The sequence below is a fragment of the Ochotona curzoniae genome, unplaced genomic scaffold (genome assembly GCF_017591425.1).
Source record: "Ochotona curzoniae isolate NIBS_2020 unplaced genomic scaffold, NIBS_Ocur_1.0 contig_3498, whole genome shotgun sequence".
NCBI classification, from domain to species: Eukaryota; Metazoa; Chordata; class Mammalia; order Lagomorpha; family Ochotonidae; genus Ochotona; species Ochotona curzoniae.
Window position 1 is genome coordinate 46,436,459 of NW_024465885.1, and position 20,371 is coordinate 46,456,829.

At 53.0% G+C, this 20,371-nt stretch overlaps 1 protein-coding gene across 1 annotated transcript in view; it reads left to right on the forward strand.

Moving 5' to 3' along the window:
• The window catches only part of DOP1B (DOP1 leucine zipper like protein B), a 107,776-nt gene extending 89,753 nt beyond the window's left edge, over window positions 1–18,023 (forward strand). The window contains exons 27-37 of the mRNA XM_040980796.1: window positions 400–544; window positions 6,672–6,751; window positions 6,921–7,030; window positions 7,121–7,267; window positions 8,120–8,181; window positions 8,554–8,682; window positions 13,719–13,855; window positions 14,600–14,655; window positions 14,880–15,041; window positions 16,625–16,754; window positions 17,428–18,023. Coding sequence (XP_040836730.1) covers window positions 400–544; window positions 6,672–6,751; window positions 6,921–7,030; window positions 7,121–7,267; window positions 8,120–8,181; window positions 8,554–8,682; window positions 13,719–13,855; window positions 14,600–14,655; window positions 14,880–15,041; window positions 16,625–16,754; window positions 17,428–17,658 — 1,389 coding nt within the window. The 3' untranslated portion in view covers window positions 17,659–18,023. The remainder of the gene's footprint in view (window positions 1–399; window positions 545–6,671; window positions 6,752–6,920; window positions 7,031–7,120; window positions 7,268–8,119; window positions 8,182–8,553; window positions 8,683–13,718; window positions 13,856–14,599; window positions 14,656–14,879; window positions 15,042–16,624; window positions 16,755–17,427) is intronic.
• Window positions 18,024–20,371: the final 2,348 nt, after the last annotated feature.

Genomic DNA, 20,371 nt, shown 5'->3' on the forward strand with positions numbered 1-20,371 from the left:
TTTATTTTTGTTAAACTTCCTTTCACATTACACTGTCCAAGGCAGCAGCTGTTAGCCACCTGTGGCCAGGAAACACTTAATGTGTAGCATATGCAAACTGTGAATGTAAGATACACACGAGATTTCCAAGACTAAATACCCAGAAAATGCAGAATCCCATGAATAACATTTGTAGTGATTGTACATTCACAGCCGTTAGCTAGATTAGGTTAGCTAGAAGTTATAAAATTAATTTTGTGTGTTTCTTTTAGCCCTTGAGTGTGGCTGCTGGGCAGCTCGGTGCGTGATGCAGGCAACCAGCAGGTGCAGGCTGCGTTCTGCTGGGCGATGCTATTGTGGGCGCTGGTGTGTCTCTCCCTTCGCTGACTTCCACTCTCCTCTTTGTCCCCTGGCCCTCAGGAAGTCACCCAGAAAATCCTAGAGGCTGTGGGGAACATCGCTGGCTCTTCCTTGGAGCAGACCAGCTGGCTGAGCAGGAACCTGGAGGTGAAGGCACAGCCTCAGGTCACGCTGGAAGAGTCCGAAGCGGAGGACGATTTATGCGGTGGGTGCAGAGGCCGCAGGCGGTGCTGCCGGTCTGCTAGGGTGCTGGTTTTTCTGGAAGGAAAATGTAAAGTGTTCTCCCCATACACTACCCCCCGCCCTGAAAAGGGAAGAAAGTGGCAGCCGTTTGAGGTATTGGAAGTGCCCATCGTTCACTGTGTACACAGGCGCTGGAGGCCACCTCGTAAGCTCAAATACTTACTGTATTGATGGTCAGTGACAGTAAGGCCGTGGGAAGGGAGGTGTTGGGAAGTTTGTTTTTAAATGAGTGCAGTTCAAGTGCAGGAGAAAGCAAACTGCGTTCTCAGGTCTGTGTTAATTCAGTAACAAATTTTTTATGTAGCTTTAAAAAAATATATTTAATTATTTTTATTGGAAAGGCAGATTTACAGAGAGAAGAGATAGAAAGGAAGACCTTCATCCACTGCCTCACTCCCCAAATGGCCACCATGGCCAGAACTGGACTGGTCCACAGCCAGGAGCCGAGAGCTGCTTCTTGGTCTCCTATGTGGGTGCAGGGCCCAAGTACTCAAGCTTTCCTCCACTGCTCTTGCAGCCATAAGCCATTGAAATAGGACAGTTGGGACTTCAAACCAGCGCCCATACAGGATGCCAGCTCTTGCAAGAAGAGGTTTAGCCCTGCCCTCTGCACCACCTGCCGGCCTTGGCACATTTCTCTTGCAAGTAATGCATCACTGTTTTGGACCAACGGAAGCCTTTGTCTGTGTAAAAGCCCAAGGGTCGTAGCCAGTGTTTTTGGTGGCGCATTCTCCAGGCACTCCGAAGAAGGTGACCCAGTCCATGAGTGACGTTGCTGGCTCACGTGCCTGAGGCCACACGCAGTGGGCTCTCACCCGAAAGGGGGCTCCCATTCTAGGAGAGGGAGCGACAGGACGCTCTGCACCTTCAGCCCTGTTGGGTGGTGTGCCTCGGGGTTTGTGTAAGAGAAATGATTACAGGGGACGCGTGACAGCGCACACCCGTTGCGCTTCCTGGGCTGTGCTTGTGTTTCTGGGGGCGGGCGCTCACCTCCGTGCTCCTGGCTCGCCCGCCTCCTTGTTTCTGACTGAGTGCAGCGTCACCAGTTAGCGTGGTCCTGTTTGTGAACGCTGGCTCCGTCGGGCATCACCAGTCCTCTTTTATTCAGCAATTAACTGTAGTAAAATGACCACCTGAGTTCTTGTTAGCTCTAGAGATCAGAGAACTCCAAAGCTGGAAGTAATATTTTGACTAACAGAGGCCTTAATGGAAGTCGGTTAAGCCACTGCCTTTGATGCCAGCATCCTCTATAAGCCACACTTCTAGTCCTGGCTGCTCCACTTCTGACCAACTGCCTGCTAATATGCTCGATGGCAGCAGATAATGACTCAAGTTCTTAGCTCCTACACCTACGTGGAGACCTGGATGGAATTCCTGGACATGGCCCAGCCATTTTAATCATTTAGGAGGTGAGCCAGTGAATGGAAGATCTCTTGTCATTCTACCTCAATTAAATGTGTTTATTTAAATATATGTATGTATCAGTTATCAAGGGTGTGTTTGCAACTTTTATGGAAATCTAAGTATTTGTGGAATATTTTTTAAGAAGAGTAAATTACTGAGAGAATTGCAGGTGATACTTAGTACTGTGAGGAAAGGAAAAGCTGTGTGATAAAAACAACTAGGAGTGGAGGAAGGGGCACCGGGGCTGTCACAGGACATGTATCCACAGAGGTGACATGGCAAGGTATGGCCCCAAGAGGACACTTGGAACTGGGCGGGAACCTGAGGAGCAGCCTGGCCAGGGCTTCTGAGTGGCGGGAGGTTGGGGACTGGACTGCAGATCGTCTGGCCTGGTGGAAAGCGCAGCTCAGAGCTTGGATAATATTCCCTTGTTTCGGGAAGCCATCCCATTACGGCATCTAGGGCAGTGATGCGATCCCGATCGGTCTGCAGAAGCATCACAGTGGCTGCCATGAGCCGTGCTCGCTGAGCCAAGGGACAACGCGAGACACTGTCACAGTGGTTCTGTGGCAGAACTAACCAAAGGGGTGATTGAAGAGACACAGCAGGACCAGGTGTGGCTGCAGAAGCAAAACCAACCAAGAATGGCTTGGGGTTCTGGCATGAGCATGTTGTTATGCAGAGGACCAAAGGAACATTCTGGAAAGTGAAGTTGAACTGCGTTCTTCACATATTTAACATGGGATATTTGGGAAAGAGACAGAACCAACCGCAATGATTCAGCAGTCCCTGCAATGGAAAAAAACCAGAGTTGGTGGGGTCCAGGAGGCGGGAAGTGACACAGTGGGCGGCTACCCAGACGTTGAATGAAGTCAGTCAGGGACCCCTTGGATTGGGCCAGCTGGAAGCCAGAGGGGCGGTGAGGAGGAGGAGAGGACAGGAGGGTGATGGAGAGAAAAGGGTTTTGTTTTTGTTTCTGTTTCTTTCTTTTTTTGAAAAGCAGAATGGTAGAGGGGAACAGATAGAAATATCCTGTTCACTGGTTCACTTCCCAAGTGACTGCAACAGCTGGGCTGGAGCAGGCTGAAACCAGGATGTAAGAACTCCATGTAGAGCTTGCCTGTGGGTGACAGGGCCCCAAGCACTTGGGCCATCTCCTGCTTTCTCGGGTGCGTCAGTGGGAAGCTGAACTGGAAGCAGAGATGCTCTGAGATTCTGGCATCACAAGCGGCAAAATAGCCCCATTGTGCCCAAAACTGGCCCAGAAAGACTTCATAAGAGCAGGCAGTTGGGGCCCGGCGCAGTGGCCTGCTTGTGCCCTGGGAAAGCAGTCAAGAACGACCCGTAGCCTTGGGACTCTGCACCCATGTGGGAGACCTGGAAGAAGTTCTCAGATCCTGGTTCTGGATTGGTGCAGTACCGGCCGTTGTGGCCACTTGGGGAATGAATCATCAGACGGATGATCTTCCTCTCTGTCTCTCCTCCTCTCGTATGTCCGACTTTGTAATGAAAATAAAATAAATCTTTTTTTTTTTTTTTAAAGATTTATTTTTATTATTTTTTCATTGGAAAGGCGGATATACAGAGAGGAGAGACAGAGAGGAAGATCTTCCGTCCGATGATTCACTCCCCAAGTGACCACAACGGCCGATACTATGCCGATCTGAAGCCAGGAGCCTCTTCCGGGTCTCCCGCGCGGGTGCAGGTTCCCAAAGCCTTGGGCCGTCCTCAACTGCTTTCCCAGGCCACAGGCAGGGAGCTGGAAGGGAAGCGGGGCTGCCGGGATTAGAACCGGCGCCCATATGGGATCCCGGGCGTGCAAGGCGAGGACCTTTAACCACTTGCGCCACCACGCCGGGCCCGAAAATAAAATAAATCTTAAAAAAAAAAAAAAAAAAAAGAGCAGGCAATTGGCCTAGCTGTTAAAACACTAAGATGCCCATGGCTCACACTGGAATACCCAGATTCAAATCTAACTTGAGTGCCCGGCGGCGTGGCCTAGTGGCTAAAGTACCTGCCTTGAACATACCAGGATCCCATATGGGCGCCAGTTCTAATCCCGGCAGCTCCACTTCCCATCCAGCTCCCTGCTTGTGACCTGGGAAAGCAGTTGAGGACAGCCCAATGCTTTGGGACCCTGCAGCCGTGTGGGAGACCCAGAAGAGGCTCCTGGTTCCCAGCTTCAGATCAGCACAGAACCGGCCGTTGTGATCTCTTGGGGAGTGAATTAGTGGATGGAAGATCTTCCTCTCTGCCTCTTCTCCTCTTTGTATATCTGACTTTGTAATAAAAATAAATAAATAAATATTTTTTTAAAAAAAGAAAAATCTAACTTGAGCTGCTGCTGCAGATTCCTGCCAATGCAGACTCTTGGGGGCAATGCAGGTGCATCTTGGGACACCTGACCGAGTTCCCGCCTCCCCGTGTGGCCCAGTTGCAGGCATTGCAGGCATTTAGGTAGTAAACTAGCACGTGGAGTCTCCCCCTCTCTCTGAAGTGTATATGTTCAAAAGATTGACTGATTTGAAAGGCAAAATTAGATCTTCCATCTGCTGCTTCCCTTCTCCAAATTCCCACAGTGGCCAGAGGTGCACCAATCCAAAATCAGGTCTCCATGTGGGCCCAGGGTCCCAAGCACTGGGACATTCCCTGACCGCTTTCCCGGGCACATTAGCAGGGAGCTGGATCTGAGGTGGAGCAGCCAGGACTCTGACCGGAGTCTGATAGCAGCAGTGGCTTCACCCACGGCCCCACAGCACCAGCCCCTCAAGTATGTGCTTTAAATTGCTGCCTCTGTTCCAGACACGGGTGAACTTTTCCCTGTTCTGCCCACACAGTGCACAGCATTTACACTGTAGTCGGGATTTTAGGGAAGAGAAGCGTGCCGGAGCCTGTGCTTGGTCCGGTGCCGAGAGTACTACTCCACTGTCCCTAAGGAGCTTGAGCTCCGGCAGGTGTCAGGGTCCACCGCGGGACACTGGGGCGATCCCACTGCAAAGCCTGCTTGCATGGTGCAGGAAAAACATCAGCACAAGAGCGAGGGTGACTAGGAGGCAGAGTCCCAGCCAGCCCTGGATCCAGGCTGACGGCGAAGCTGCAGTCCCCGCTCCCGGGTGGGGGCTGGGGACGTGATGCTAACATAGGAGAGTGTGCCGGCATCAAGGTCAGTGCCCTGGGTCAGTAACTGCTGGCAGGGTCAGCGGGGCCGGGAGGGGTCCTGTGTGATGACACAGACTTGGTCCCTGAGATACCAGGGCTGTGATGTGTGAGGTGCTGACATGGAGTGCAGGGCTGTGGAGGACCTCTGGGAACAGAAAGGTGCCAGTCAGGAGCACGTGATGGGTGTTCTTGTAGTGTCAGCCTTCCCTCAGGCTTAGTGGTCCTGAAATAAGGCAATGGCAACACAGCGTGGCTTCTCCAGAACACTTAGCTGTACAAAAGTGAGCGAGCAGACCATTGGGGTTAGCTGGTAATAGGCTTTTTCCTAGGAGAGTACTTGAGAGAAGTGAGGGATGTTTACCAGGAGCAGAGCAAGCTGTGGGAGGGAGGCAGAGCCGGGAAACCTCTGCGGAGGGTGGTACCAGTGGTGGGCAGGCCGTGGGAGGGAGGCAGAGCCGGGAAACCTCTGCGGAGGGTTGCAGGAGTCCAGCTCCAGCTGAGTTTGGAACTCGCGAAGGGTGCATGGATGAGGCACAAAGAGGAAAGAAAGACGGACCACTAGGATTTCATCATAATGGACAATGCGGGAAAGCTGTCCACTTTATTTATACAAAATCAGACTTTTTATCATGGTCAGGTGGGTGTTTCTAAAGATAACTCTGCCATTTGTTTCACCTTAGGCCAGGGTTAGGAAAAAGTTCTCGATAAATGGTGCATCAATCAGTAACACATTCCTACTACAATCCTCATTCTACAGCTTAGTCCTCAGTTAATCAAGGAAGGAAGAACTTCACAGAAGGAGGGACATAAAGGTCAAAGAAAGAGGGAAAGAATAGATTCCCACTACACCTGGGGACGGAACACCCTTGATTAGCATATGGTCAGTCGGGGAGGGAAAACCCTAAGCCCTTTGGCTAAAACAGTATCAGTGACATCAACTTCCAAACTCACATTGGTAGTAAACATTAACTCCACAGTGACAGACAATGCCTAAATAGATTACAGAATTCTCAGCAGGGTGGTCGGTGTCCATGCAAAGGGAGGTGGAGCTGCATTCAGGTGGTTGTAGAGACATCCGCCGGGCCCTGCCGTGAGTGGGAAGTTCCCTGCGGCCCTGCCTGCAATGGAACAGTACTCTTCACACCTTCCTGTCTTCCACACCCATCACACAATCCCAGCAGAGGGTGGTACCGGTGGTGGGCAGGCCATGGGAGGGAGGCCTCTGCGGAGGTAGTGCCAGTGGTGGGCACAAGGGACAGAACGAAAGGAACCAAGTGGTGGGCCAAGCTGGAGACAGATGTTTGGGAGACTAGCAAGATCGGGAGTGTGATAGTGGCCACAGTGGCTGAGCCAGACAAGAGGAGGGTGTCGGAAGAGCAAAGGTCAAGGGGCCTGGGCCAGGGGGTTCATGCAGCATCCAGGGGGCAGTCTTGGAGGGCAGGGGTGGGAATGAGAACAGGAAGGGAGGGGTAGACTGAATGGGGAGTGCCCATCACAGTGACATACGGACACCTCCCTGTCGGCAGATGCTGCTGCAGCCTCGGCCATGGTGTCTGCGTCCGCCCCCTCGGTGTACAGCGTGCAGGCCCTATCCCTCCTGGCAGAGGTGAGTGCAACCCGCTTGGGCCCCGCTCAGGGAGGTCCATTTGTACAGGTGCACGGGGCCACGCCCTCCCACAGGATCCTCCCACGGGAGCTCGGGAGTTGCCGCTCTGCTGCTTGTGCTGGCTTTTGGTGCCAAGGCTGTGTGCTTGCTCCCGGTCCCCTGCTGCCAGGTCCTGGCCTCGCTCCTGGACATGGTGTACCGCAGTGACGAGAAGGAGAGAGCCGTGCCGCTCATCTCCCGCCTGCTCTACTACGTGTTTCCTTACCTGCGCAATCACAGGTACCACCTTCCCCGTCCGCCCGCGAGGCAGGAAGACAGATGTGCGTGGGCTTGTCTTTGACCTTGACCCTTCCCCTGTGCCTCATCCAGCGCCTACAACGCCCCCAGCTTCCGGGCCAGCGCACAGCTGCTGAGCTCCCTGAGCGGTTACGCCTACACGAAGCGGGCCTGGAAGAAGGACGTCCTGGACCTGTTCTTGGACCCCGCCTTCTTCCAGATGGACACTTCCTGCGTCCAGTAAGAAACGAGTGCCCTCTGGCCCTGAATTTGAGTTCATCTCTGTCCTCACTCCCAGCAGCTGCATAACTAATGCAGACCCACACACCAGCACACGTCTGTCTCAGGCTCACCCGTCGGTGCAACTCCAAGGGAAAGGCATTCTGTCTTTCCAAGGCCCAAGTACCTTTCCGTCCGAAGCTGACTCTTCCCTCCTTGCCAGCTCAGCTCTGTCCTCCTTGGACAGGTGTTGGACCAGCACGGAGCCCCAGCGCTGTCACCACCTGCCTTCCTGGTTCTCCCACTGTACATGTCCATGGGCAGGCACTGAGCCCCACTGAGGCATGGGTGCCATCTGTACTTCTTGTGCCTCTGCCTGGGACATCAGATCCACTCCAGAGCCCTGCCTGTGGTATGGCCCAGTGGGTCTTTATTAGTGCCAGGGGGTCACCAAGCTGGACGGGGGAGGCTGGAGGAGGCTCCTTTGTATGAGTGTGTATTCTCCCAGTGGCTACATCTGTGTGGTCCCAGGACTCTGCTGGCCTAGCCGAAGTACAGGCAGTCAGGAAGAGAGCTTGGGCTGGGCTTTGGCGGCACGGCCCTGGGTGCTGCCCATCAGCCCTTGGCTGAGCTGGGTGCCATGTGCACACCCATCCTCACTGCAGGAAGCCAGAAGCCAGGCGGTCCTGGGCCCCTAGGACCGGGTTACCGAGAAAATCCTTGCCTAGTCTTTCCTCATACAAAGGTAACTTGTCTGTGGCTGATGTTTTTTCAGAGAGCAGTTTACTGTAGAGGGGCAGGATGTTTTTTAGATGCTTTGAATCAGACCAGCATCTGTTGCATACATAACTGATTTTTTTTTGTAACGTGCAGTTGGAAGTCCATTATTGACCACCTTCTGACTCATGAGAAAACAATGTTTAAGGATTTAATGAGTAAGTTCCATGTTGCTCCCAGGGTGGGGATGGAGGGTGGTTACTGTGTTGCTAAGCCGCACCCTGTAATGCCTGTGCTTTCCCACATGAGGGCGCCTGTGAGCCCATTGGTTGGGCTTTGTGGGGTACAGGTTGGGTTGAGAGTTGATGCATCTTCTTTAGTGGGTTGGCAGGGCCTTTGTACCTCGCTGATGCTATTCTTATGCCCCATCACTAAAGAAATAAATGATGTCAATGCTAGTTGCACGTCCTTCCTTCACTGAGGTCCCGAGTTCCCAGTGGGGAAGGCAGGTCCCACTCCAGGTGAGTTTACCATCGTGGCCTCTGGTTTGGTCCCCTCCCTAAGTGCAGCCTCTTTGCTGCCCATCCTAGGCATGCAGAGCAGCTCCATGAAGCTTTTCTCCAGCTCCGAGCAGAAAGCCATGCTGCTCAAACGCCAGGCCTTTGCCGTCTTCAGTGGAGAGCTTGACCAGTACCACCTCTACTTGCCCCTCATCCAAGGTAAGACGGCCGGCCGCCTAGCCCGGCCTGTGCTGCCCAGGCAGGTGGGAGCGAACTGGAGCAAACCAGCTCTCAGTTCTGGAGACTGGAAGTGTCTGAGAAAGTGACATCTGCTGAGACCTTTCTGGCTACCAGACACACACACACACACACACAATGGCCAGAGGGAAGGAACACACACACACACACACACACACACACACACACAGTGACCAGGGGGAAGGGACACACACACACACACACACACACACACACACACACACACACACAGTGACCAGGGGGAAGGAACACACACACACACACACACACACACACACACACACACAGTGACCAGGGGGAAGGGGGACACACACACACACACACACACACACACGGCAGTGGCTGTGGGGGCAGTGAGCAGGGGAGCCCGCCACACACTTGGCACTGTGGTCGGCTTTTACAGTGACTCAGTGCTCTGCAGGGACTGAAGGACTCCATCAGCGAATGTGAGACTTGCTTGTAAAAGTCACCTGTTGTATGCCGTTCATGTCGCATGAGGCAGGCATTAGGGCACCTTGCATTAGAGCCCCCCGGGATGCCCGCCTCCCGTGTCACTGAAACACCTGGTTTGAGCTGCAGCCTCCTGCCGATGCGTCCTGGGGGCAGCACACAGTGGCCGAGGCAGCCAGGACCCGTGTGAGAGGAGTGGATGGAGTTGCAGCCACTTGGGGAGTGACCCAGAGGATGGGAGATCTTGACAGTCTCTCTGCGCCATCTCCCTTCAGCTCTTCCTCCCTGCCTCTCTTCTGTCCCTTCCTCTTTCCCCCTCTCCAACTGCTTCTCTCTCTCTCTCTGTTTATCTCTCTCTCTTTCACTCTTTCAAGTACCTCAAGATAAATAAATAAACCATGAACAATAAGGTGTGATGGTAGGGTGTAAGGATACTCTGTCCGCTGTGTCCCCTGATAGAATGGCCGCCCGATGCACATGCGTAAGAGACACTCCCTCGGTCCCACCTGCAGCCGGCCTGAGGTTTTGGAAAAGGACGTAGTTCTTCCCCTCCGACTGTTTTTCTTTGTGCTGATAATGAGTTCCCAGCGATGTTGTACATGGTTCGGGCTGGCTTTTTTTCTGATATAGTGTCAAGGTGCAGAATGCGCAGATCTATTTTAAATTCACTTTCCTCCAGGATAGGAAAGAATTCTCAAAAAGTGATGTGTCTTTCTTAAGACTGGTGGCCTAAGTGGAAGAAAATAAAATTAATAGTTCTTGAAGTTTTTTTAATTTATTTTTATTGGAAAGTTAGGTATACAGAGAGGAGGAAAGAGGGAGAGGAAGATCTTCCCTCCACTGACTCACTCCCCAAGTGACCACAGCTGCAGCTGAGCCGATCCGAAGCCAGGAACCCAGAGCCTCTTCTGGGTTTCCCACACTGGTGCAGGAACCAAAGGCTTTGGGCCGTCCTCGACTGCTTTCCCAGGTCACAAGCAGGGACCTGGGTGGGAAGTGGGGCTGCCGGGAACAAACTAGTGCCCATATGGGATCCTGGCATGTGCTAGGCAAGGGCTTTAGCCGCTAGGCTACCATGCCGGCCCCCTTGAAGATTATTTTAATTAAAGATTATGACTGTTAACGTAATGAAGCATTTGATAAATACTAGAATCATAATTATAAATCCTTTGGAGATGGTGAGGCTTATTAAGTTATTATTATATGCTATGAAGGCCACTACTTGGGTTAAACAGTTCTAAGAAGTGTTTTGTTGTCGTGGTTGTCGTGTTGTTTTGTTTTGTTTGTTTCTGGAAGCCAGAGAGAGATAGAGATCTTCAGTACACTGATTCATACCCCACATGCCTGCAGCAACCCGGGCTGGCCAGGGTGCAGCCAGGAGCTGCAGCGCATCTCCCACATGGGGACGGGGACACAAGGCCAGGGCTGGCCAGGGTGCAGCCAGGAGCTTCAGCGCATCTCCCACATGGGGACGGGGACACAAGGCCAGGGCTGGCCAGGGTGCAGCCAGGAGCTCCAGCGCGTCTCCGGTGTGGGTGACAGGGACACAAGGCCAGGGCTGGCCAGGGTGCAGCCAGGAGCTCCAGCGCGTCTCCCGCATGGGGACGGGGACACAAGGCCAGGGCTGGCCAGGGTGCAGCCAGGAGCTCCAGCGCGTCTCCCGCATGGGGACGGGGACACAAGGCCAGGGCTGGCCAGGGTGTAGCCAGGAGCTCCAGCGCGTCTCCGGTGTGGGTGACAGGGACACAAGGCCAGGGCTGGCCAGGATGCAGCCAGGAGCTCCAGCGCGTCTCCGGTGTGGGTGACAGGGACACAAGGACTTGGGACATGATATACTGCCTCTCAGACTCATAGCAAGAACTGGATACAGAGTAGGCAGGATTCGAACTAGACACTCATATGGCATATGGACATTCCAACGTGGGAAATATATCTGTGCCTGTCCACTTAGGAGTGAGTGCAGATCCGGAAGTGTAGTGCAGCCACACATTGTTATCAGTCCTTGGGGGGGTGTCTGATGAGCTGGCACACCCAGAGCAGGTGCAGCACGCAGTTCCGTCCTACCAATTGGTCCCTCCCCCGTTGGTTCCTCCTTGACTGTTAAGTTACAGAGTTACCTTCCCGCCCCCCTTCTCTGCACTTTAATTCGCTCCTGTGAGTTGGTGCCTCCGTTGTACCCTGTCTCCCTAGTGAGCTTTGCTCCACCTACAAGCTCACCTGAATTATTTTTTAAGGTTTATTTATTTTTAATGGAAAGGCACATTTACAGAGAGAGAGGGAGACAGAAAATGGTCCGGCAATTAGAGCTGAGCAGATCCAAAGCCAGGAGCTTCTGGGTCTCCCACGCGGGTGCAGGGTCCCAAGGCTTTGGGCTGATGGGAAGTGGAGCATCCGGGACACGAACTGGTGCCCATATGGGGTCCCGGTGCTTGCAAGGCGAGGATTTAGCCACTGGACCATTGCATCTGGTACCATAGTTTTCCATTATGTGTTGAAAATGGGCAAACAGACTTCATTACACCAACCACCTGCCTAACTTGCAGAACCACAAGTACCCCCCATTCATTGGTACGTATGCATGTGTCTGTGTTTCTGACACAATTACAGTTACGAACAGCCCCAATCATTGTATGCACAGATGCCAGTATCTGCATGGTTATGAAATGATGACTAATTTGTTCATGTGTATATAGTAAAGTTAGCAGAGTGCTGATGTAAATAGGTTATTCGGCTCTTACAGAAAGATAAATTTCTGTATGTAAGTTGGTTTTGAAAAGCAGAGATCTTCATCTACTGGTTTACCCCTAAAATGCTAGCAACCACCAAAGCCAGAAGCCAGGAATGTAATCTGACTCCTTCACTCAGGTGGCAGAGACCCAACCCCTCAGCCTGGGTGCACAGTGCAGGAGGCTGGCACAGAGCCAGGATTGGCACCCAGGTCCTCTGATGTGGACCACAGACATCTCCCGCAGCCCCTCAGCTGCCCGGCCTGGCGCCCACCCCTGAGCTTGTCTTTGTCGTCCCGTTCTCATGGCATCTCCTGCTGTCAAGCTCCTCTACTCAACTCTTCTGGGTTTATGATTTTTGTTTTTAGGTCTCAGATTTCTAGTTAGCCTTCCTTTGCAGCTTCGGTTTCTCTGCTGAGATCTGGTTTTCACTGGCTTCCAGCCTCCATCACTGACGAGTGGCGCGTTGGGGACAGTGGCTCTAACGCCCTCCCCGGTGATTTCAGTGTCCACCCTGGCTCAGCTTTGGGGTTTTCACATTCAAGTTGAAGTGGTTTGTGGACATTCCAGGTTGTAGTTTTGCCTGCTGCTCAGGCCAGAATAAAGTAAAGAATGTTAAACCCTGTCAGCTCCCTGCCTGTCCAGCTCCCTCGCCTGCCTTCCTGCACTCATCACCTGTTTGCTAGATGATTCTGTCTACCTTGTCCAAGGGTTTTGTTGTGATTGAAAAGGAATAGACTAGGTATCTGCTCGTGACATGGCACGTTGAGCCACTGCCTGCAATGCTGGGATCCCATACGGGTGCTGGTTCATGTCCCAGCTGCTCCGCTTCTGATCCAGCTCCCTGCTGATGTGCTTGAAAAACCAGCAGCACATACCCTAAGTCGTCGGGTCCCCACCACCCACATAGGAAACCCAGATGGAGCTCCTGGCCCAACCCCGACCCAGCACAGGCTGCTGCAGCCATTTGAGTAGTAAGCCAGCAGATGAATCTTTAAAACAAAGAAAGCTAAATAAGAGCTAAAGCAGAATACAGTAATCCTGTCTGTCCAGAACCACTTGATTTAAATGCTAATTTGTTGACTTTCTGACCTCTGCCAAAGTGCTTTTAAAGGCAAGCAGTAAAAAGCCCAATAGGCTAGCTCAGATAAAGAGAAGTTCATGACTAAGGTGCTGCAGCAAATCCTCGCGGGGTGAGACCACAGTTCACCTCTTCGCTGTGGCAAGTTGCTACATTCTTCGGAGACCTTAAGCTGTGAAGAAAACACAAAATCACAACCCACAGTTAGCTTCCGTGGAAAAACAAGGGCGTCGGGCGTTGGACAGTCTAACTCACAGCTCTGTCCAGCTGCAGGAATTCCAGACTTTGTCACTTTTGTCACCCAGTCGCAACCTTATAGTAAATCTGTTTCATTTACTGGCTCACTTCCTACCCAGCTCCCCTCACCGCCACCTCTCCCCCACCAAAAACAAAAGCCAGTGTTGCCTGCCATGTGAGTGTCATGTGAGAGCATGACAGTCCATGACTCGCCGGAGACTGTCGTTGGCAGTTGGTGTTCTTAGAGTGGTCAGTGCCCAGCCAGTCCCCGGCCCCGCTGAGCGGAGATCCTGTCCCCAGCGCCGCCAGCTGCCATCTGTGACGCAACAGGGAGCCAGGGCTGCACGAAGGAAAGGTGTTGTCCTTAACATCCATCTTTTTAGTGCTGAGTGGTTGTCAGAGTCAGAGCAGGGAGCATGCGCATGTCCGAGTGGTTACAACTGCACTTGGAGAAGCCCCAGCCTGACTGTGCGTGTGACCTGTCCACCATCTTCTCTCCGTAGAACGCCTGACAGACAATCTCAGAGTGGGCCAGACGTCCGCAGCTGCCGCTCAGATGTTTCTGTTTTTCAGAGTTTTGCTGCTAAGGATATCTCCTCAGCATCTGACTTCACTGTGGCCAATCATGATCTCTGAGCTGGTGAGTGCGCCTGCACCGGGCCCTGAGCGCTTGGCACAATGTTCCATCGGAGCCATTTGTGGTCCAGAAGTTGTTTTTAATGAGATTTGTAGCACATAGCCAGCTCCTGGACAAAGAACAGAATAAGAAAGAAAAAGAGAGAGAGAGAGAAAGGAAGGAAGGAAAGAAGCAAGGAAGGAAGGATTGATTTACTGAAAGGCAGAGAGTGACAGAGACAGGGGAAGATGGAGGTTGAGAAAGAGAGAGAAAGGAAGGAAGAGGAGAGAGAGAGAGAAAAAGAAAGAAACAAAGAAAGAAAAGAAAGGAAGAAAGAAGAGATTTACTGAAAGGCAGAGAGTGACAGAGACAGGGAAAGACGGAAGTTGACCTTGACCTTCCAGCGACTAGTCGGTTCCCCAAACAGCTGCAGCTGTGGGCCGAGCCAGGGCCAGACTGAAGCCAGGACCAGGAAAGGACCCATGCCTCCCACAGGGGTGGATCCATGTACCTGGGTCATCTTCCACTGCTTTCCCCGGTGTGTTAGCACGGAGCTGGATCGGATTGGGCCAGAGCTGCTCTGTGGGATGCCAGCTGTGTCGATGCCATCCTAAAGAAGGAATTCTTCAACTCTTATACCATTCCTGACTTTGTACCTCCAACTGATGGGTAGTGTTGGATGCCATGTGTAGTTTGATGTGTTGACACACCTTTAGATAAGTTGCTGTGTCTCAAAACAGTAACGTGAACGTACCTTTTCTTTTTAAGATCCAGACATTCGTGCAGCTCGAAGAGGATCTGAAAGAGGAAGATGAGTCATTGCGGTGAGCTGGCACGGGGTCTGTGTGTGTCCCCAGGCAGGCCAGTCCACTTGGCTTTATGGTGTGGGTTACCCGGCGTCAGCTGCATTCTCTTGAAGGGACCAGCTGCCTTGGAAATGTCTCTTTGAAACAGTCCTCTGTAAGGCTATTTTATAAACAGGTTGTGTGGCACATGTGGATGAATTTATAACTTTTTTTTGTTTTTTGCTTTGCCATGTGCTTTCTAGAAACGGCAACAAGGTGAACAGAGTGAAGGCATCAGCGGCCGAGGACCCCGGGCCTGGAGCGGGCGAGATGGCCCAGAGCGAGCTGGGCCTGTACTTGTCAGCGTGCAAGTTCCTGGACACCGCGCTGGCTTTCCCGCCAGACAGGATGCCGCTGTTCCAGATGTGAGTCTGCAGTCGCTGCGTTTTCTTGGCCTTCCACACGTCCTCTCGTTCTGCCAGCGGGCAGCCAGCCTTGAGAAGCCCGGTCGAGGCGTGGTCACCATTGATTGTCGAGTCCCTGGGGGAATTGGGACTCCTGTAGCTTCAGGCCCTTGGCTCGCAATTGCACGCACAGCTGCGTGTCTGTGGCTGCAGGAGGCAGGCATGTGTGGCTAGCTGCATCTGCCACTTGAAGACTTACAAAGTCCAGGGCCCCCACATGGCCCTCGCTGCTTTGGTGTGGCTGGCTTTTTCTCTGGTCTGTTTTTCGTTAGATGGGAATGTACATACATTTTTTTGGAGCATGTGATATCCCATTTCGCTTGCTCTTCCAGCATGCGCCTGCCGTGGCCCTGACACAGACATGTCCGCAGCCCGTCTCGTGCCTGGGCCCGGAGCCTCCTCGGCTCTCTCCTGCTGCAAGCAGGGCAGACATGAGGGTCACCAAGGGCACGTAACTAAGTGGAAGGAGCTGATCTGAGGAGGCCACACACATCAATTCTGTGACACTCTAGAAAACTTGCAGCTATGGGACAAGGTCACAGAGAGCTGTGACACCACTGACCAGGACACCGTAAGGGTGAGCCTGGCGTCATTCGACGTCTGCCCGCCCCCTGGACCACACACCACCGAGAGCAAGCCTGAGGGATCTGACTGGGATGACACATCGGCGTGGGTTCACCAATGAAATCTGGGCTCGGCTCTGGTGTGTCTGTGACCGGGGGGAGGCAGTGCACCCATGGGGATGAGAGCACCCTGGGCTCTTGGTATTTTCTGCTCAGCCTGGCTGCAAACCAAAACTAGTCCAAAGCAGAAAGCCTGTAGCTCATACATGCACAGGTGTGCATCGGCAGGATTATTCGTGATAGACAGGAGCTGCAAGCAACCCAGCAGCCAACTGATGTGTGGGTAAATAGCATGTACTTTAGCCATTCATTCAGCAATGAACAGAAATGCAGCACTGGGGTCAGAGCTGTGATGGATCAGGCTAAGCTTCTGTTTGCAATGCCAGCATCCCATATAAGAGCCTGAATTCAAGTCCTTACTACTCAGCTTCCGGTCCCACCCCCTGCTAACGTGCCTGGGAAACGCTTAATTCCTTGCCTCCTAAGTGGGAGAACTGGATGGAGTGCTGGCTCCTGGTTTCAACCTGACCCAGGCATGGGCTGTTATGACCATCAGGGCACATAGAAGATCAGTCTCTCTCTCTCTCTCTCTCTCTCTAAGAAGAAGTGGTGACACGGCAAGGCAGGAGTGATGTGTGGTGCTGGGTGAAGGAAGCCACTCACAGAGAAACGAGAGCCAGGCTTCCACTCACACCAGTGTGTCTCAGCGACAGAACGTTGGATGCTCTGTTGCCTGGGTCCCAGGGCGGGTGGGGAATGATGGGCAGTGATGGCGGGAGCAAGGTTTTTCTTCATGGCGAAGTCGGGGGGTGGGGGGAGGTCCCATGCGCCGTGAGTCCGTGAATGCACTGCCATCCATGCTGTCGTAGACGCGCGGGGTTCCCCGAGCCGCACGTCTGACCTTGACTGTGTCTGCTCCAGTTACCGGTGGGCGTTCGTCCCAGAAGTGGACACGGAGGGGCCGGCCTCCCCGTCAGAGCTGGAGGGGGACCACCAGGAGTGCAAACCGCATACCGTCAGGATTCTGGAACTTCTCAAGGCCAAGTATGGCGTAAGTATTTCCGTTTTTAAAAGCTGCATTTGGTGTTGCTCTGCCTTTCAGATAGAATCAGTTCTTGAGATCAATGAAAAATAAAATGTCCTCACGGCTGAGGAGCGGGATAAACCGTGAATAACAAGCCTTGAGACCCCCTTTTTTTTTAGAGATGTATTTTATTTTTATTTGAAAAACTGAGTCATAGAGAGAGAGAAACAGAGGCAAAGAGAGAGATCCTCCACTCGCTTGTTCCCTCCCTAAGTGACCGCATCAGTCAGAGCTGAGCCAATCCGGAGCCAGGAGCTTCTTCAGGGTCTCCCACACAGGTGTAGGGTCTCAAGGCTTTGGGCCGTCCTCGACTGCTTTCTCAGCCACAAGCAGGGAGCTGGCTGGGAAGTGGAGCTGCGGGACACAATGTCCCCCAGTGTTCATAACAGGCAAGCGTTTTCAAAATGCTTCTCTTTGTTCTCTTAGCATGGTGACACATTGCAGCTGTATTTCCTCATTTCTGGGTTTCACAGACTTTCTGCACCAAGTTGACATGGTCATTTGACTTCAGTCCCTCTGCCTAAGGAGATGAGCAGCTGGGAAGAATGGCAGAGGGGCTCAGGGTAGACACTGGGGAGAGGGCAGAGAGCAGGCACTGGGGCTCCAGGAGGCCCTGATCCTGCACTCCTTTGTCTTGCAGGAAGCAGGTGGCTTGGACGAGGTCACGGCCAAGAGCGAGCTCCCCCTGCTGCGCCAGCACCCGGTGTCCAGCATCAGGCAGCTTGTGCCCTTTTTCAGCACGCTCAGCTCCGCCTTCAAGGCCCCGAGTCAGCTGCCAGGCACGAGCTTCCTCCGCCCCGACAGCCCGCGCCTCTTAAAGCAGCTGGAGGAATGTGTGGAACATGATTTTCTAGAATACCCAGAATGTTAACCCTGTGCGGGAGAGTGTGTCGCCTCCACTTCGGGGCTTCAGCACACTCCAGGGTGCATCCCTGAGCTGGAAGCACTCCAATGCAGGAAGTTAATTCCAGATCATTCTCTGTTCAGCCGCAAAGCACGCACGTCCCCCAGATGCCTTGTAATGTGTATTGGGCCTGATCCTGTATTTCTTTTGCAATGTACGGAAATGGAAAGAAAAGGAATCTGTCACCCAGCAGTGACTCCCAACTTGTCACTGGAAGTTAAGCCCGAGAAGGAAGGAACCGCTGGCTGTGTCAAAGCGGAAATGTGACCCTGCTCAGGACATTTCTCTAAAAGTATAAGCTTATTAAAGATTCTTATTTTTAATCTTTTTCAGAAGCATCTTTAAAGCATTCATTTTCATCCTGCATCCCCAAACTAAAGGATATTGGTACTTCCCAAGAATAAGGGCCTGTTTCCTGTTCCAAGGGAGCCCCCACAGGTGTCTGGGCGTGGCCCCTTCCTGTGCCTGGAAGTGCTGTTGGCACTGCTGAGCTGAGTAGGAAAAATGGCACCTGTAATTCCCAGGCACTGTCAGGTGTGCCGTGAGCGGTACATCCCCAGCGCTGTCTGTCCAGAACATGTCAGAAAGCAACATCACGGGCACTCCCTGTGTCCAGGCAGCAGGCACACCCCAGTCCACACTGCCCCTGTTGTGTTGTCCTTGCCCAGGGTCCTGATACTGCCGCGCAGCCAGTACTGCCCACTGCCCCCCTTGCCCTGTCCAGGCCTGGACTCCTCCAGCTGGGCAGCATCCATTTCCCACACTGTAGAGCCTGTCACCTTCTGCCAGCCACCCCACCTGACATCCTTGCCTGGAGCCATTCCAAGTAGGAAGCCCTCATGCTCCGTGCATGAGCCTCGTTCGCCTCCCACGCCAGCCTGTCTCGCCGTCTTCTGCTCAGCCACAGAGCCTCACGCGCGTTTCTCACCATGGACTATCAAGGATGCTGAGGGTCCTGCTGTGCTTTCCCAGGCCCACCACTGCCACGTGCAGGCTGAATACTAAGGTGCTTGTGACATCTTGCGACTTCCAAGTTGTGCATTTGTGTGTCATTAGCCCCAGTGTGGCGTCCAGGGGCTTCAGAGCCACCCGTTGGCAAAAGCAAGGCCCTCAAAGCCCTGGAGGGTCTGGGCACTCGCTCGGGGACTCGCTGGAAGTCCCTCTGCTTTAGCAGATGTCTTTGCACTTTAGGTCTCTGCGGTTGATCGTTCCTCAGTGTAGACTGGAAGGGATTTCTCTCCTACATGCATATGCTCTGGGCTCCCTGCCCTTCAGGGTGGGAGGAGAGAACTGGCCAGGGCCACTGGGAAATGTCGGGGGCAGGGATGGTATTCCTGCCTCCTGGTTTTGGCCTGGTCCAGCACTTCCTTCAGCCATTCCCTCCCCAATAACTCTATCTTTCAAAAAAATAAAACAGACCTCAATAAATAAAAACTGTATTCATAGCGAAGGACTACTGTCACAGGTACCTAGGGTATGGTTCTCTTTTTTAAGATTGATATATTTGGAAGCTGACACAATGATTCAATTGGCTAAACCTCTGGCTTGCAGTGCCAGCATCCCCTGTGGGCACTGGTTCGTGTCCCAGCTGCTCCATTCCCATCCAGTTCCTCGCTGTGACCTGGGAACACGGAGAAAAGTGGCCCACAGCCTTGGGGCCCTGCACTGATGTGAGAGGCTCAGAAGAGGCTCCTAGTTCCTGGCTTTGGACCAGCTCAGCTCCAAGGCGTTGCAGCCATTTGAGGAGTGACCAGGAGCATAAAGGATCTCTTTATCTCTCTGCAAATCTGCCCTATCCAATAAAAGTAAATAAATCTTTACCAAAACAAAACAAAACGCCCCACACTGGCAGGTCTGGGGCCCAAGCATCTGAGCCCAGGCAGGAAGAACAGGCCTGGGGACTTCTATGCTTACAGCATGGGGGCTAGGAATTCTCAAGGAAGGCAGATTGCTGAGGGAGCACATTACAGGTGAGGAATAACTTCTGGGGGAACTTCATTGACCAGGCCACTGTGCGTGCAGGTAAGTGAGACGGCTGAGATTGAACAGTTTCTAAGAGGGAAATTCGAGGACCTTTCTGGGTCAGACCAGTACACCTGTGCGCGTGGGAGACCTGAGTTGGGCTAGTTAGCATCAACCACCACCCACCAGTGCACACGAAAGCTGGAGCTGGAGGACCTGCCTGGCAGGGCTAGACCAAAGTACCTGCTAGTGAGTGTTGGGGCAAGGAGTGAGCTACATTAGACTGGGCCATGACACTAAACAGTATGCAAAAGAACTGGGTTTGGGGCAGATTCTGGGGCGTGTGCATTTGTGAGCTCACCCCTATGTGACTGCAATATCAGCTGGTTTGCTCAAGAGCTGGGGGGGGTGATGGGCTGAGCTAGGCATGACCATGGAACTCACTGACACATTATAGGAACTGGAGTTGGTAACAGGCCAGACCAGTCCAGGCTGAGGCACCCACAGGCTCACCCAAGAATTGGGTGTGGGTGGGGTGGGCCAGGCCACAACATCCACCAGCACACCCAAAGGCCAAGACTGGGAAGCAGACTACATCAGATAAGGACCTAGCACCCACTGGCACATGTGAGCTCTGGGAGTGGGCCTGCTGGGAAACTTGGGTAACTCCCCTACTGGGCTATAGTTCCTGTTGGTGAGCGTGTGAGTCAGGGTTGGG